The sequence below is a fragment of the Rhinatrema bivittatum genome, chromosome 1 (assembly GCF_901001135.1).
Source record: "Rhinatrema bivittatum chromosome 1, aRhiBiv1.1, whole genome shotgun sequence".
NCBI lineage: Eukaryota > Metazoa > Chordata > Amphibia > Gymnophiona > Rhinatrematidae > Rhinatrema > Rhinatrema bivittatum.
Window position 1 is genome coordinate 722,695,326 of NC_042615.1, and position 16,546 is coordinate 722,711,871.

Genomic DNA, 16,546 nt, shown 5'->3' on the forward strand with positions numbered 1-16,546 from the left:
AGGGGGGGCTATGAAAAAATGGAATGTAGCTAATAGGAGGAGAGTATGGGAATGGTAAAGGGAAAGAAATGAGACGAATCTGGTAAATATGGAAATAGATGGATGGGCATTAAACTTGTTCGTGAATGGATGTTTGAAATGCGAGTTGAAACAAATGTGTTTTGAGTGATTTTTTGAAATGAGACGGATTTGATATAGATCGGAGTGGGTTTGGGAGTGAATTCCAAAGGATGGGACCGGCTACTGAGAGAGCTCTCTTTCTGGTGACGTCTAATCTGGCTTGTTTAGGTGAGGGAATGTCTAAAAGATTTTGGGTAAGTGATCTTAAGTGTCTTGTTGGTTTGTAAATCCGTAGTAATGAGCCGAGCCAGGTGGAAGTTGGGTTATGGATTAGGCTATGAATAGTGGAAAGAATTTTATATTTTATCCTGAATTTATGGGGAGCCAATGTAACTGGGTTAAAAAAAGGTTTGGATAAATTCCTCAAGGATAAATCCATAAACTGCTATTATGATGCTATTATGATGATTAGATCACAAGCTACTATTGCTTATTATTTAATGTTTGGGTACTTGCCAGGTACTTGTGACTTGGATTGGCCACTGTTGGAAACAGGATACTGGGTTTGATGGGCTCTTGGTCTGACCCAGTATGGCATTTCTTACATAATGTTATGTTATATTAACTTGAAAATAAGCAAATCGATCTGCATGCAAGAGGGAAAATTCCCTAAGATCTGCAGAACTCATCACTACACTCTTTCACATAACTGCCCAATGTTAAACTCTGGTTTTCCAATCTATAAACCCCTTATACCAAATTGGGAGTTAAAATTGGAGTAGAATCCAGGGAATTGTATGATGCAGTCCGAAGAACTCCCACACACACACATCAGCTTACTCGAATGGGGTGTGTGTGTATATTTTATTTTACTTTACCTCTATTAGATTGCAACAACAGAGGGCAAGACTTAAGTGTTAATTTATCTTATAGCCGATATACTTAAAGTAGACATGACTTATCACAACCACTAAGTAATATTTAATATGAAACTGTTGCAGTATTTGATGGCACCTGTTTAGTTAATATAACTCAACACATTTAAGTTTGAAATTATGTGCCTTATTGTGAACCATTGTGACGGCAACTAGCTTAACGACGGTATAGAAAAGATTTTAAATAAATAAATAAAAATAAATAAATAAATAAGAGAGCAGGCACCCCAGGAAGCTATCAGTTTATATTTTAAATCCCAGATTTTGAGAGTAATTTGGGTATGTGGATTGAGAGGAGGACCATGGATATGTACTTCTTTTGCGATCCAAAGTTAATACAAAATCAGAGTAGTTCCCAACAATACCTGTTCAGTATGCACCCATAGTTTCACCCTAGCACTATGTTGCCATTCTATTTCCGCTCACAACTGAGAGCAAATTGCTATTTTGTTTCCCTACCCTGGAGACACATCTAACCAGTCGGGTTTTCAGGATATCCATAATGAATATGCATGAGACCGATTTGCATACCTAGGTCTCTAATGTGTGCAGATATATCTCATGCATAGTCATTGACAATCCTGAAAACCCAAGTGGCTAGCTGTGCCTCCAGGAGAGGGTTGGGAAACACTGTTGTAAGATGTGTACATAGATTACAAAACTTGTCCGAACATCTTTACACCTGCTGATGGACTCGCGTAGTTGAGATCGGACTTGACTTTTTTCTGCGGTTTCTGAATAGGAGATCTAGGAGAACTAGTTAAGGGGTTCAGGGTGAAGTTCTGGAGGGTCTAGGTAAACTGAAGAAGACTCTGTGAACTGCTGGAGATATTGGCAAACTGAGTCCAAGTGCATGCACAAGTAAGTATTTTCAGGATGGTTTACGTGCATATTCTATGAAATACCTGCATCTGTGTTTAAATCAGGGCCATTTAACAGTTACTGATTATGAGAATTTTAAAAGTATGAAATGTAGCTCTTTATTGCGTATCAGATTGGAATATCTGCCTCTATGGGAAAGCAGTAGTTTGTCTTATGTTTTGTGTTTATGCTTGTTTGATTGTAACTGGCTTAGGATATTCGAGAAGCAAGTCATAAATATTTTAAAATAAATTAGATGGATATGTTATATATTTTTATGTGAGCTAATAAAGAGTGGAGGAGATGAGCGGTATACAGTTAGGTAAACACCATAGGAAGGGGTAAGGCGCTATAAAGGTTCATGGATCCTATTTCAAAGGATTCAATAATCAGACTTGAAGTCAACACATTCTTCATTTATTAAGTAATACTTTTGCAGAGAGGTCTTTAGGTCCCCCGACATGGCCCGTGTTTCGCCACAAGGACTGCGTCGGGAGGGACAGAGCCCAATGGTAAAGCTAGAAGGAAATAAGTAAAACAATGCTCTAATCAGGAACCATAGAAATATCAGACACCAACAGTACAAATAAATGATTGGCGACATGAGACATACATATAAATGTGGATGGCAACATAAAAAATGGGTGACTAACATAAGTAAATAATAATACTAATTAAATTATAAGTAAATGAACATAACACAACCAATAGAAATTTTTTAATTTTTAAATTAGTGGTGAATCATAAGGAAAAAAAGGAGGAAGAGAGGAGAAAACGGGGGAGGGGGGAGGAAGAAGGGAAAAAAGGAAAACAAAAGGGGAAGAAGGAAAAAACAACAAATGAAAATGTAAAAAAATACCGGTGGAATGTGTGAAGCGACGGTTGAGCCCTACGGAGGGTTCCAGAGCAACTGAAAAATGAAAACAGAAGAAGAAGCATGTAGTAGCTAAGAGACCAAACTGAATGGACGTGAAATGTGAGTGAAATGGATACCTTGAAATTAGGCAACACAGCTTTGAGAGAGGTTTCAACCGAAACTTTCAAATTTTAACCTGAATGAGAAGAGTAATACATTTTTTACTGTAAATACACGGAGCTAACCACAGCGTTTCAAACAGACCGTTGAGCTTTGATAAAGTGATAAAAAAAACTAAAAAAGCAAAGGTGACTGATCAAAGCGGCAAACAGAGCAGAATGAGATTAAAAGTGAGAGCAAGTAAACATAGACCAGACTCACTGGTTCGATGAAAAAGTATGGCGGCTCCGCAGGGCTACTGCCGCATAGGAATATCGCGGTCTTAAAGGGGGCGAGGAGGCTGAAAATCTCGCGAGAGAAGGGCATGAAAAACGCGCGAAAAATTTACAATCCGGTATAATAAACTTAATTGAGAGAGTGACAGGCACTCAACAATGGCGAACAGCATAGACTTAGAAGTAGGTGAAATAAAAGGAGCTGAAAATGTGAAAAAATAAAAAAAAATGTAAAAAATGAACAAATGTCAGGAAAAAGATGCAAAAATAATAAATGAAATAGGTCAAAATGATCTATGGTTAATACGTAGAAATGAATATAAGGGAGGGGGGGAAGAAGGGGATGGTGATGGTCAATGGGAGGAAAGAGAGGAGGAAGGGAGGGGGAATGGGAGAGAGGAGGGAAGGGGAGGAAGAAGAGGGGAGGGGGAAAAGGAGAGAGAAAAGGGAAGGGGAAGGAGAACAGGGGGGAGAAGGGAGAAAAGGAGGAAGGAGAAGGGGGGAAGGGGAGAAGAAAGGAGGGGGGGGAGTTGACAAATGGAATAACAGGGAAACCGAAATTGGATCAGAAGGGCTAAGATCAGGAATAATCAAAGAGGAAGAATTCAGAAAAATGTGGACCATTGGATCTCACGATTTAAGCCAGATGGGGCAGATGAATTGAGAGTAAAAATCCACCATTGTTCCCGTCTCAAGAGCCATGTATTAAAGTCTCCTCCCCGTGACCACGGAGTGGGAACCTCAATGGCAAAGAAACACAATTCCTCTGGCTGGTGATGCAGTTCTAGCCAGTGTAGTACCAGAGGGGCTTCCTCTCGACAGTTCCGAATACAGCTCATGTGCTCAAAAATATGAGTTTTTAGTGGTCTTAGAGTCTTTCCTACATATAATAACGAACACGGGCAGAGGATAACGTAGTACGTACACAACCCCAGTGGAATTGCACGAAGAAGGATTTAGTAAAAAGGAACACTTAGAAACAGGATGGATAAAGATTCGTATATTGAGTGACAGTGGACAAGCTGTGCATGTGCCACACGAAGTGTGGCCTGAAAAAGATGAGGTGATACAAGGAGATCGGAGATCTGAAGAGACCAGAATATTTCTAAGATTACAGGGTCGGGTAAATGCAAAACGGGGGATGTCTTTGAACAAATGGTGTGGGGAAAGAATGTGCCAGAACTGTCGGATAATGGCGCAAACCTGACCTGTCTTAGGGGAAAACGGAAGGATACCCGCAAGATCAGATGAACATAACCATATATTTTTATGTGCCAAAAATGTGCGCATACATTTATAAAATAAGTGGAGAAAGTAAGCATTTTCTAGCATTGGACATATAAACGTTTACTATAACATGTGTTCATACTTCAGGAGCAGAAATACAGTTGTGCTCATAAGTTTACGTACTCCTGTCAGTATTTGTAAGATGCGTCGCATTTTAAGAAAACATGAGTGATCAGACAAAACACGTCTGTTATTTTTAATGTTTCATGTTAAAACTATTATGCGTCACAGAATAGCACAATCATTAAACAATCTATAGCAATAAGGAAAATAATAAAATGGTACAGTTCAAAATTTTACATACCCTTGAATGTTTGGGCTGATAATATACACTCAAGTTGACAAACACAGGTTGAAATCACAATGATGGGTAAGTATCCATACCTGTGCCTTGTTTGATTGTAATTAGTGTCTGTATAAATAGTCAGAGTTTCTCCTAGGACAAGCAGGATGGTAGTCTTCACACATGGGTGACATCATTGGATGGAGCCCGGCACGGAAAACTTGTATCAGAGTTTCTAGAACTTTCACTGGCACACTGAGCATGCCTAGCATGCCACTATCCACGTGTCCACGAGGGGTCCCTCTTCAGTCTCTTTTTTTTTTCCCACTAACCATTCGTCTCGCGATTGTGGAGCTCTGCTCTTTTTCAAAGATTTTTCCCGGTCAGTTATTGACTGTTTCTGCACCGGATCCCTCCTCTTCCTGGTTGGTGTCTATTAGGCAGCGCAGTAAGTTTTTCCCTCCTTTGCAGTCTATTCCCGGCGTGTCGCTCTATCAATGGCCACCGATCATCAACTGCTTGCCGGCTCTTTTTTATAGCGTCCGGTTTTCGTCGATGCCCCCAGTGCTCGCAGTCCATGTCTTTCACGGATGTGCACGAGGTTTGCATCCTCTGCCTGGGAGCGTCACATGACATCCGGGGGTGTCGTTCTTGCGATCAAATGACCCCAAAGGCCTTCATGCCCATCTAGATAAGATGGAGAAGCTTTTTGGGTCCAAAAAATTTGATCCGTCGATTCCGGCATCTGGGGCATTGACACCTAAAGGCCACGGGGATCCTATGGTCACCGAATCCTTGCTGTCCCCCCCTCCACTGGGGCCCTGTTGAGAGAGAGGGTCCGGGGATAGGGTGTCATTGTACTCAGGACATCAGGATCATCTCCGTCCTCCTCGGTGCCAGGGAAAGACTGGGACGAGCACAGAGGGAAGCCACAGAAGAATCGTCACCATCAGCTCACGGCACCAGGCTCGGGTCGCCACCGGCATCTGCCGTGATGCCCCTGAAGCAATCCCGCGGAGAGGCGGCATTGACCTCCATCGAACCTGGGAGTCCCAGGCTTTCCCCAGTGATACCGATGCCAGGCACGATCACCTTCTGGGATCCAAGGGAGTTCTGGTAATGACTCCTCCTCCTCCATATGTTCTGGCTTCAGTGGATTTTCAAGAGGAGCTGGACCGCAGGGTGCAGCTGGCAGTGATCCAAGCTCTGCAGGGCATCAAACCGCTGGCTTCACCAGTACCTCCACCGGCGCCAGAGCAGACACCAGCAATGTTGGCACTGCTGCTGGAACACCTGGCTGTCCTTCTGGCTGTCTTATCTACACAGCAGCTGCCGGTACCCAGGGTTCCATCAGAGAACAGATCAGTCTGGGGACCTGACCTGATCACGCAGGAACAGGGCAGGCTGCACCATCCCAACCTCAGGATGTTTTCTCTGACAGCCTGGATGTTGAGAGGCTAGTTCTGCGGCTCCTTGACCTCTCTGGTGATATGTCTCTGGTCCTAGTAGCTTCCAGGAAGTCTTACAGCCTGAACTGGAAAAGGTTTTTCATCTGCTGTGAGGGCCACGGCTTAGATCCATTTGCCTGCTCCATTCTAAAGTTGCTTGACTACTTGTTGCACCTTTTGGAGGCCGGTATAAAGACCGGCTCAGTCAGGGGGGCTGGCTGTGGTTGAGAAGGGATATCGAGCCGTCCTGGTAAGAGAATCTGTGTGATTAAAAACCCAGCTGAATACCATCAAAGCCGCTGAAGGAGGAGAAGCGAGGGAACAGCTGACCCAGAGTGCTCTACGTCATCACCAGGGCCCGGGATCTTTAAATCCTGGTCGGCGCGCTGCCTAAGCCGCATGTGCCGAAGGCGCGCGTGGCTTAGACCGGCTTTGACCGCGTTTGCCCACGAATGATTGTAAATGACTTTAATAAGGAATTGTTTGATATCAACTTTGGAATGGGAAGGAAGAGAAAAGCGAGGTTTACCACCTCCTCGCCATCTACAACCAAGGTGGGCCCCATGGACACCCATGTAAATCGGCAGGGAATGCCAGTAATGGACAGTTTGCATAGCACTTCGGATGCATCGCTAAGTCCAGGCAACGCGCCTACACCTCCACAGCCTCCAGGAGCAACGAGAGAGGTGCTTCAAGCTGGAACTGCATCGCTAAATGTGAGTGATTTTTTAATCGCAACAGGCATTGGCAGAGGCTTTACCAGCCACCTGCATAGAAGCAGGGGAAGAGAATGTCGTTAACATAGGTAGTTCCCAGATAAGTTCTGTGGATCCTGCCAATTTGGAGACTTGTGGAAAGTGCTGGTAAAATTGGACTCTAATTTAACTCAGGTTAATTCTTCTCTTTCTGCTTTAGTAAATGTGAATAGATTATCCATAGTAAATCAGGCTAAAAGATTGAGTGAGGTGGAGTCATCTTTGAAAGATTTGTCTGTAAAGGTTAGTAATGCCCAAAATATGGAAAGTATGTTTATTGGAGATAGTAAAATGTTACATCTTGAACTGGAAAATGTGGAAAATTTACTTAGAATCAAGACTAGTTAATTTTCCTGTTACAAGATTATTGTCACCTAAAGAAATGCTAGTGAAATATTTAAAGGAGATATTGATGTATGATGATAAAGATATACCATCTATTTCTAAAATATATTATTTTACATCAAGGCCCAATAAGGATACTGGTTTGATTGAGGAAAACTCTGTTGGCATATCCACTTTTTTAGAAGAATCAACAGACATAAATAAAAGATCAACTCTCTTTGTATCATTTGCTTTAGAGAGAGAGAAAGATTTGTTATTGGAGAAGTTCTTTAGGAATAAAGATCTTAAATTTTGTGGCCAAAAGGTGTTTATTTTTCCAGATGTCTCAAGAACCACTCAGGTTCGTAGGAGACAATTTCTGGCACTTAAAAATAAGACTCTGGAAATTGGTGCAACGTTTTATTTAAAGTATCCTTCGAAATGTTTTATTAACTACCAGAGTAAAAAGTTTATATTTACTGAGCCACTTCACTTGGATAATTTCCTAAAAGATAAGTCTAGTCCAATAGAAAGCCAGGTAATACCAGCTGTAATGGCACAAGAGATAGAGAAAAATAGTATCCCTTCTGAAATTGAATTATCTTGATAAATATATTTGATTAATTTGAGCCCTTGACATTATATGTTCTTAAGAAAAGTTTGAGATTAATTTTATGTTAAGGTAATTATTTGGAAAGAATTTGTGTGTATTTTTCTTAATTAAGATTGCCTATGTATGTTGGAGAATATGATTTATGTTTGAAATTTTGTTAAAATTATAATTGAGATAATTGAGAAAAAAAAAAAAAAAGACCGGCTCAGTCAGAGTACACCTGAGTGCCATCAGTGCTTAACACCAGGGTGTGGGCAGTACATCCATCTCTGTGCAGCCCATAGTGTGAGGTGGTTTATGCAGGGTTTGCTTCAGCTGAAGCCTCCCCTGCGACCTCCTGTTGTGTCCTGGGACCTTAATGTGGTGTTGGCTCGTCTCATGCAAGATACTTTCAAACTCCTGCGACCTGAAGTACCTGACCTAGAAAGTCATCTTCTTGGTTGCAGTCACTTTGACGCACAGGATCAGCGAGCTTCAGGCGTTGGTGTTGTATCCACCCTCCATAAACTTCTTTCATGATAGGATGATACTGCGTACTCACCCTAAGTTCCTGCCTAAGGTGGTGACTGAATTTCATCTTAACCAGTCATTCATTCTGCCCACCTTTTTTCCTAGGCCTCATTCGCACCAGGGCGAACAGGCGTTGCACAACTTGAATTGCAAGAGGGCCTTAGCTTTCTACCTTGAGTGGACAGCATTTCACGCAGCTCTTCATTTCTTTTGAAAAAACAGATTGGGAGTTGCGGTTACCAAGCAGACACTATCAGACTGGTTGGCGGATTTTACTTCCTTCTGCTATGCTCAGGTGGGCCTTCAGCTTGGAGGCCATGTCAAGGCTCATTCTGTGAGAGCCATGGTGGCTTCGGTAGCCCACCTGAAAGTGGTTCCCTTAGCTGAAATCTGCAAGGCTGCAATGTGGTGTTCTCTCCACACGTTCTCCGCCCACTACTGACTGGATGGGGATGGCTAACATAATAACTTTGACCAATCTGTCCTTCTGAATCTCTTTCAGCTGTAGACCCCAACTCTTCCTGCCTAGGGCCCATTGTTTGGGTTCAACACTGTTTTTTGTGCCTGTTGGTTCTTGCTGTTGCTTGGGAGCAGCCTGTAGCTTGGTATTCACCCATGTGTGAGGACTACCATCCTGCTTGTCCTAGGAGAAAACAGAGATGCTTACCTATATCAGGTGTTCTCCTAGGACAACAGGATGTTAGTCCTCACGAAACCCGCTCATTACCCTGCGGAGTTGGGTTTCTCCTATGTTTATTTTATTTTTTCGTAATTCTATGTTACGAGACTGAAAAGAGACCAGAGTGTGGTCGCGTGGATAGTGGCATACTGGGCATGCTCAGTGTGCCAGTCAAAGTTCTAGAAACTTTGACATAAGTTTTCCGTGCTGGGCTCAATCCATTGATGTCATCCATGGGTGAGGACTAACATCCTGCTGTCCTAGAAGAACACCTGTTACAGGTAAGCAACTCTGCTTTCTTAGCTCTTAAGAAACCCTTGTGCATTTCATCCAGGGCTGCACTGACTTTGGAAATCATGAGAAAAGCAAAAGAACTGTCAAAGGATCTGCAAGCAAAAGTAGTTCAACTTTATAAATCAGGAAAGGGATACAAAAAGATATCCAAAGATTTGAAAATTGCAATCAGTACTGTTCAAACTCTGATCAAGAAGTGGAAAATTATGGGTTCTGTTAATACCAAGGTAGACCAAGAAAGATTTCAAACACAACCACCCAGGAAAACTTGTCTGGATGCAAAGAAAAACCCACAAGCAACTTCTACTGAAATACAGGTTTCTCTGAAACAAAGTGTTGAGGGTGTTTCAGCATGTTCTATAAGGAGATACTTGAACAAAAATGGGTTGCATGGTAGAGTTGCCAGAAAAAAGCCATTGCTGCACCAACGCCACAAAACTGCCTACTTACAATATACAAACAGCTTATTAACAAATATATATGGCACTTTTAAGAAGTAGGAGGAGGGAGAGAAGTAATTCCAAACATGTTTAATAACAGCAGTAACACCTATCAAGATGACCAGTTAAGAGAGGTATTGCACATCTCAAAAGCTGAAAACTGCATCTTCTGAGGCATTGTGTGACTAGGTGAACAACCCTGTTAAATGGTATTGCTTAAATACAATTGCATATACGTTTCCAAGAAATCATCATGACTATTAAAAGGGACAATGTTTACTTTATCTATACTTTGTTTATTTACTGTTACTAACTATACTTTTTCTTTGTTTTCAGCAGAATTTTAATTCAAAAAATCCACCGTACCCAGAAGGAAGCTTTCCTGATGTCAGTGTTGTTGAAATAACAGCAGATGACAAGAAATCATTTTCAGAGCAGGATATTAAACCCTTGGATCCACTTAAAAAAGAAAAAAGTGCATCAGAGGGGCACAGCAGTGGCATCGGAGGGTCTTCATGCATGTCTTCTCCTAGACAAAGTGTCTCGGACAGTGATGAAAGTGAATCCACACAGACGACTTCCAGCACGGTTCAATATTCAACAGTAGTGCTCAGTGGCTACAGAGACCAGCAGCCTCCCACAGCACAGTCATTTGCAAGATCAGAGTCTACCCAACCACTACTGGACTCTGAAGAAAGACCGGAGGAGTCTCCAGTAATGGACAGCATGGGAGACGACAGTGCTGTGCAAAGCAGTCAGTATTTCAAGCAAAACTGCAGTCATGCTGAATCAGTTGCAAGTGTAGAAAATCCAACGCAAGGCCTGCAACCCATAAATGAGGACCATGTTAGACTTAATCTGCCGGAAGCATCAGGCCAGGGCTTCCAATTCAGTGGACTTTGGCCAGTAAAGAATCAGCTGGAAGTGTCTAAAAGGGACGTTTTGCATGAAAGCGTGGAGGGGCACACTGCTGAGAACTTAGAATCTACGGAGCAAAATGCAGCAACTGGTGAGGAGTCAAAAACTTACTTGCCCCAGACTGTCAGACGAGGAGGCTACATGCCTCAGTAAGAGACTAATCTGTTTGTGTAACACCTTTATCAGTGCCTTTTATTTTTTTTTTTTACCTTGTCTGAAAAGTTAAATTATAGTACATGTAGCCTTATTTCCAAGTAGCAGCATTCAAATACTCTACCATTTAGCGAGGGTGACTTAACCAAAGGTTCCAGCCCCAAACCATTGGGCTTTCCTCTAGGAGCACTACAGAAAAAGCCTTGATGCTACTTGGATACCTGATCCGTACTACTGTGTGCTGCCTTTTCAATTTCAATAGTGTTTCAAGAGTTGCAACAAGTTCCCCCATTTGTTTTAGAAAAAAAGAATGCTTGTGTCAGTAGCCACACGCAAGGCTTGTATATGGATTTTTTTTTTTTAACCTACCCACTACATCTGTGTTATTGTGCTGTTTTGATTTCAAATTTTTGTCAGAAAACTGTTTTGTAGAATGTATGCAAGTTCATGTTATGTTTTTTAAAAACCTGCCAATTTAGACAGTTTTAAAGCAGCAGTATGCCATAAATTTCTTAGCTTATCAACTTGACTGCCTCTTGTCTCTTCTGCTTCCTTACCTAGTCATGCATGTTTAATTTCTTATATATTTTGTAGTATTTTGGAACAAAAGAAGTATACCTTGTAACACCTCACGCACACACTGTTTTGAAAACCTTCCTTCAGTGAATCTACTGTTCAGCTTTTCAGGCTGCAGTTATTCATTGCATGCATCAGCACCTCAGTCTACCAACATTCATAATAAGGAGCAATTTAGTAAGATAGACATTCAAAAAATCTTAAACACTTTGATCATCAAAGAAATTAAATTAAATGATCAAGTGGAGTCTTAATCATGTTAACTACTAATCGAATCATCAGATTTTTGTTATTACTGCTCCTTTGAAAGGGAGAAAGTGCCAGGTCTGTATGGACCAATGAATCGAGCTACAGATTTCAAATCTTCAGAAGCAGAAGTGCATTCTAGTCAGCAGCTACCTGGGCCTTACAGCTAGATTTGCTTTCAAAGAAGGAGCTGTATTCACATTTTTTGTTATGTACCTGATTCAAACCTATTATAACATACCCCATGGATAACCATATATCATATTATATGAAAAAAAAATCCAAACCAACCAAGCAAATCAATAACCTCTTCTGATCAGATGTCTTATAGCTATATAAATTAATCAGGCTCTCTAATTTTACATGCAAGATCTGGTAAGTGGGCACTGGTTTATGGAAAGATTTAAATAATTATTAGACTGGTAAATGCTGTACTGAAAACAAATATTCTGAATACTGTAGTCTTTTGCATTTAACTTTGTTCAAGGGAGATCTTACAAACTTTCTGATTTCACAAAATGTGTTGGCTTATAAATTTAAGATTCACGATTTATCTGAATCTGCCACATTTTGTTATAAATGAAAAATGAGCTTTTTCCCCCCGTCATAAACATACTCATTTAATACCATAGTTGCATGTACTTTGTGTGTATAATGAGACAGAACCAAAGAAAATTTGCTGCAGAATGCTGCCCATGTCTCAGTTGATAACTAAGCAGATAGTAGACAATATGTATCATCTATTATAGTATGAGTCCGATTATGTTACCATTTTAACACACTTTCCATATACCTTGATTCTTTGGAATTCGACATTTTTCTTCCCTAGTGTTATGAATTATTGTCAGTATTGAAGAAAATGTGAAATGCAAGAACCGAGGAATGGGAGTCTTCAAATTGCCCGCTGTGTTGCCTCAGCAGTAACTTTCCCATGAAGCCTTTGGATACAAGAACCACCATTAACATTAATAAACAAGCAAAACTAATTTTTGTTTTTTACATTCTGATTCCTGTTACATTTCAGTGTTTGTGTTTCATTAAAGTATGAGTAAAATAAAAGTCTGTATGATCCTAGCAATTGTTTGTGTACTACATTTTATGCTGCTTCATCTAAATAGCCATATCATAGACAACTGTACCAAAACAATACCGATTCTCTGACTCTTCAATAGTTGAAATCTTAATTTCCTGTTTTAAAATCCTGTAAAGCATAAGTGAAATAAAATAGTATTATTGTTGCCACTATTGTGTATTAAAAAAACTAAGGAGGTAATTGTCAAAAGAATTCACATGCCTAAATACACTTTTAAAAATTGCTACAAGAGATTTATTTATTTAACATTTTTCTATACCGAACTTCATGACAAGCTTCATATCAGGCCGGTTTACATCAAACTTGGGGATTAACTGAACAAAACCGTATAACAGGAAGGCCGAAGCGCAGTTACAAATAACAGGGAAAGTGAACTTGGGGGCTAGGATAGCCAGGAAATAAAGGACAGAAAAACTGGAGGATGAGACTGTATGTCTATACAGTGGTTGGGTCGATCATTTAGTCTATTGGGCTGAATGAAGGTACTGTTGCAATGTTAGGCTTAAGGGAAGGCTTGGAGGAAAAGCCAGGTCTTGAGTTTTTTTCGGAAGGTAATCAGGCAGGGTTCCAGTCTTAGGTCGGTTGGCAGATGGTTCCAGATGATGGGGCCTGCTGTGGAGAATGCCTGTTCTTTCGTAGCAGTTAGACGAGAGGATTTGGTTGGGGGAACTTGAAGGGTTCCTTTGTGTGCCATTCTGATTGGTCTAGCAGATGTGTATGAGTGGGAGCTGCAGGTCTAGTGGTAGTTGGTTGTGTATGGATTTGTGGATAATGGTGAGTGCTTTGTGCAAGATTCTGTATTTAATAGGTAGCCAGTGTAGGTTTCTAAGTATAGGAGTGATGTGAGTTCTCCAGTTGGTGTTGGTTAATATCCTGGCTGCTGAGTTCTGGAGCATTTGTAGAGGTTTGATGGCAGAGATCGGGAGTCCTAAAAGGAGAGTGTTACAGTAGTCAGTTTTGGAGAATATTGTTGACTGAAGGACAGTTCTGAAGTCTTGGAGATGGAGAAGGGGTTTGAGTCTTTTCATTACTTGAAGCTTGAAGAAGCAATCCTTTGTAATCTTATTGATTGATTTTTTTTAGGTTCAAATGGTTATCAATGATGACTCCTAAATCTCTAACTTGAGTGGTTTGAGGAGTAGAGGTTGTCTGATCATGGCTTGTAGAATGGTCAGTGGAGATATGAAGGATTTCTGTTTTGGCTGCATTGAGAACCAAGTTCAGGCTGGTGAGTAAGTGGTTGATGGATTTAAAGCAATTCTCCCAGTAGGAGAGTGTTTTTGGAAGGGATTCTATTATAGGGATCAGGATCTGAATGTCGTCAGCATATAAGTAGTGAATTAGGTTAAGGTTAGTGAGAAGCTGGCAAAGAGGTAGTAGGTAGAGATATTGAAGAGGGTGGGGGATAGAGAGGAGCCTTGGGGAACACCTAGAGTGGATTTGAAGTTGGGAGATTATTATTGATGAAGATCTTGGAGCTTCTATTATTAAGGAATGAGCTGAACCATTGGTGGGCGTATCCAGATACTCCAATGTCTGAGAGGCGATTGAGGAGGATGCTATGGTTCTCAGTGTCAAACGAGATGCTACTTTTATGCACATAAATCCTTTCAAAAATGTCCTCTTAAGTAAAAAAGTACTTAACATCATATTGGAATGTTTTCCTGTAGAAGTGAGGACTTGTAAAGGGATTGATTTCTTTGTACAGTCTTATATTCTGCAACTTCCAAACCTGTCATCTAGTGTGGATTACATAGCAAATATTCATAATTATACATCATATGCCCAACATCTAAATATCTTCTTTTAAAACACAAACATTACAAATAAAGAAAACACGTAACTAAAATAAATTAATCCAAGCTTAATCAGAATTGAGAACTTCCTTACATATTTAATTTTTTTTTTAATTTTGTCCGTGCTTCCTCTTTTCTGCTTTTGCTTCCAGCTCAGTTGGAATCAGGGATGCGATTTTGGCACCATGAGCCTTCCTTTGCAACTTCCCAGTGATTTTTCCCTTCCTTTGTATCCCCTCCCAAGTTACTTTTAGTCTAGTCATTGCAGGGACAGCCCTCCGTGGGCCTCGCATCATGACTCCTTCCAGAAACCTGTAATCATGTGCCCTAAATCTGAGCACTGTGGGTTGCCACTACTCAATAACAGACTCCCCTCCACAGCATCCCCGGCCAGCCAGTGGAGCAAGAGGGCTCAAGCCAGGAGTCAAACCCAGGTCCTTCAGGTCAGCATTACAAAGACTTATAATTGTTCCAAGAAATACAGCAACTTTAAAACAAACCACAGAAGATAAAAGTGAACACTGGAAAGGAACTGACAGGAAAAAGTGTTTTGCTTTTGTTTTTCTTTTTTTTCATGGGATTCTTAAATAATTGTAAATTGAAGAATAAAATCCACATTTAAAACCGTCACTTTTACCATAGTTTAAAAAAAATGGTACTGAAGGATTTTAGTACTTTCTTTTCTCTATGGTATCAGGCTTTTTTTGCTTATATTTCGAGTTGAAGCTATTTTATGATAATGTTGTGAACGTTGATATCAATAGAATATGTAACCAAAGTGTACAGGCACATCCTGAAATTTAAAGCATGCTTTTAAACCTAACAGCATCTGATTTACGCAATAATATTGAGGCTGTAAGGTACCATGTGCACCCTCTTGGCCCTTAGTGGGCCATGTTCCATCTTGCTCAGGCCTCCAAGCCCTATGGCATGGAGGTCCTACTAGCAGCCATGTTTGCAGCTTTGACTCAGCACTGCCACATCTTTATAAATCTGCCTCCCTGTAAGTTTCTTGCCTCGGTTTGGAGGCATTTGTGCTCTTTGTCATGTCGTCTTAGTTCCTGTATCTTGGCCTTTGTCCTTGATCTATAATTAGGTCCAGTTTAGTGGCCGCCTTGCCTTGCCTTGCCTTGTCTGTTTCTTGATTGTTTAACACTAATTTGTGCAGCTTTCCTAGTTTAGTACTTGTTCGTGTTCTGTGGTGTGTCTTCTGTTCTGTGCTTGTTTGTGGGCACCATTTTGTTCCTTTATTCTTGCCTCAGTATCCGCCCAGTCCAGTCCTGTGGGTGCCCCAATACCTCCTGTATGCACCACCTGTTAAGTCCTATTGGCCACCAGAATCTTAAGTGCTGAACCCAAAGGGGGAGTTGGCCGGTTCAGGCAGAAAATGTTATCAAACCAGTCCTGTACTGGGTTCAGCTTACTCCTATCCAGGGGATTATCCCTCAACCAGCGGCAGTGCCATGACAGGCATTCTCATGAGCAATTTAGGTAAGACAGGACTAAAAGACCATGCCAAACAATTCCATATTTTTACTTCTTTGTTCATTAATACAAATGTATTGAAATCTTCTTTATAAAGCTGTTGCTTGGAATTAAGTAATTTGACTTTTGAAGTTGAATATAGGCATGAGGATAACCTGTAAGCAGCGACAGTGACAACCCTGAATGCATTACTGGGCAGACTAGATGGATCTCATTGCTCATTATCTGCCGTACTGAACTGTAACGTGAGATGCAGCTAGTCAGGATCATTAACGTCTACTTTCCACAGCCTAACATAATACAATATCTTGTTTTAAAAAAAATGTTAGTAGTGCATCTCTAACTGAATATTCTCATTAATTTGACAATTTTGCATAGTAAATGTCAAATGAGATGTCTGTATTACAGGCAGTCCTCAACTTATGGCATTGTGAATTGCAACGATCCAAAGTTACTTTACGATGTTTGTTTTGTGAGCATATCCCAGCAGGTGCATATTTGTACTCCTGCTGACTGTGAGACCCATTGAGTTGATGTAC

The 16,546-nt window shown here is 40.8% G+C and overlaps 1 protein-coding gene across 9 annotated transcripts in view; it reads left to right on the forward strand.

The window, feature by feature from the left end:
* Window positions 1–12,875, forward strand: part of IL6ST (interleukin 6 signal transducer) — a 247,773-nt gene extending 234,898 nt beyond the window's left edge. For 8 of the 9 annotated variants that reach the window (XM_029576964.1, XM_029576954.1, XM_029576992.1 and 5 more), the window contains one exon: window positions 10,077–12,875. In XM_029576964.1, the coding sequence (XP_029432824.1) occupies window positions 10,077–10,811 (735 nt within the window). In that variant the 3' untranslated portion in view covers window positions 10,812–12,875. The remainder of the gene's footprint in view (window positions 1–10,076) is intronic. The other variant, XM_029576981.1, reaches the window with a different exon arrangement.
* Window positions 12,876–16,546: the final 3,671 nt, after the last annotated feature.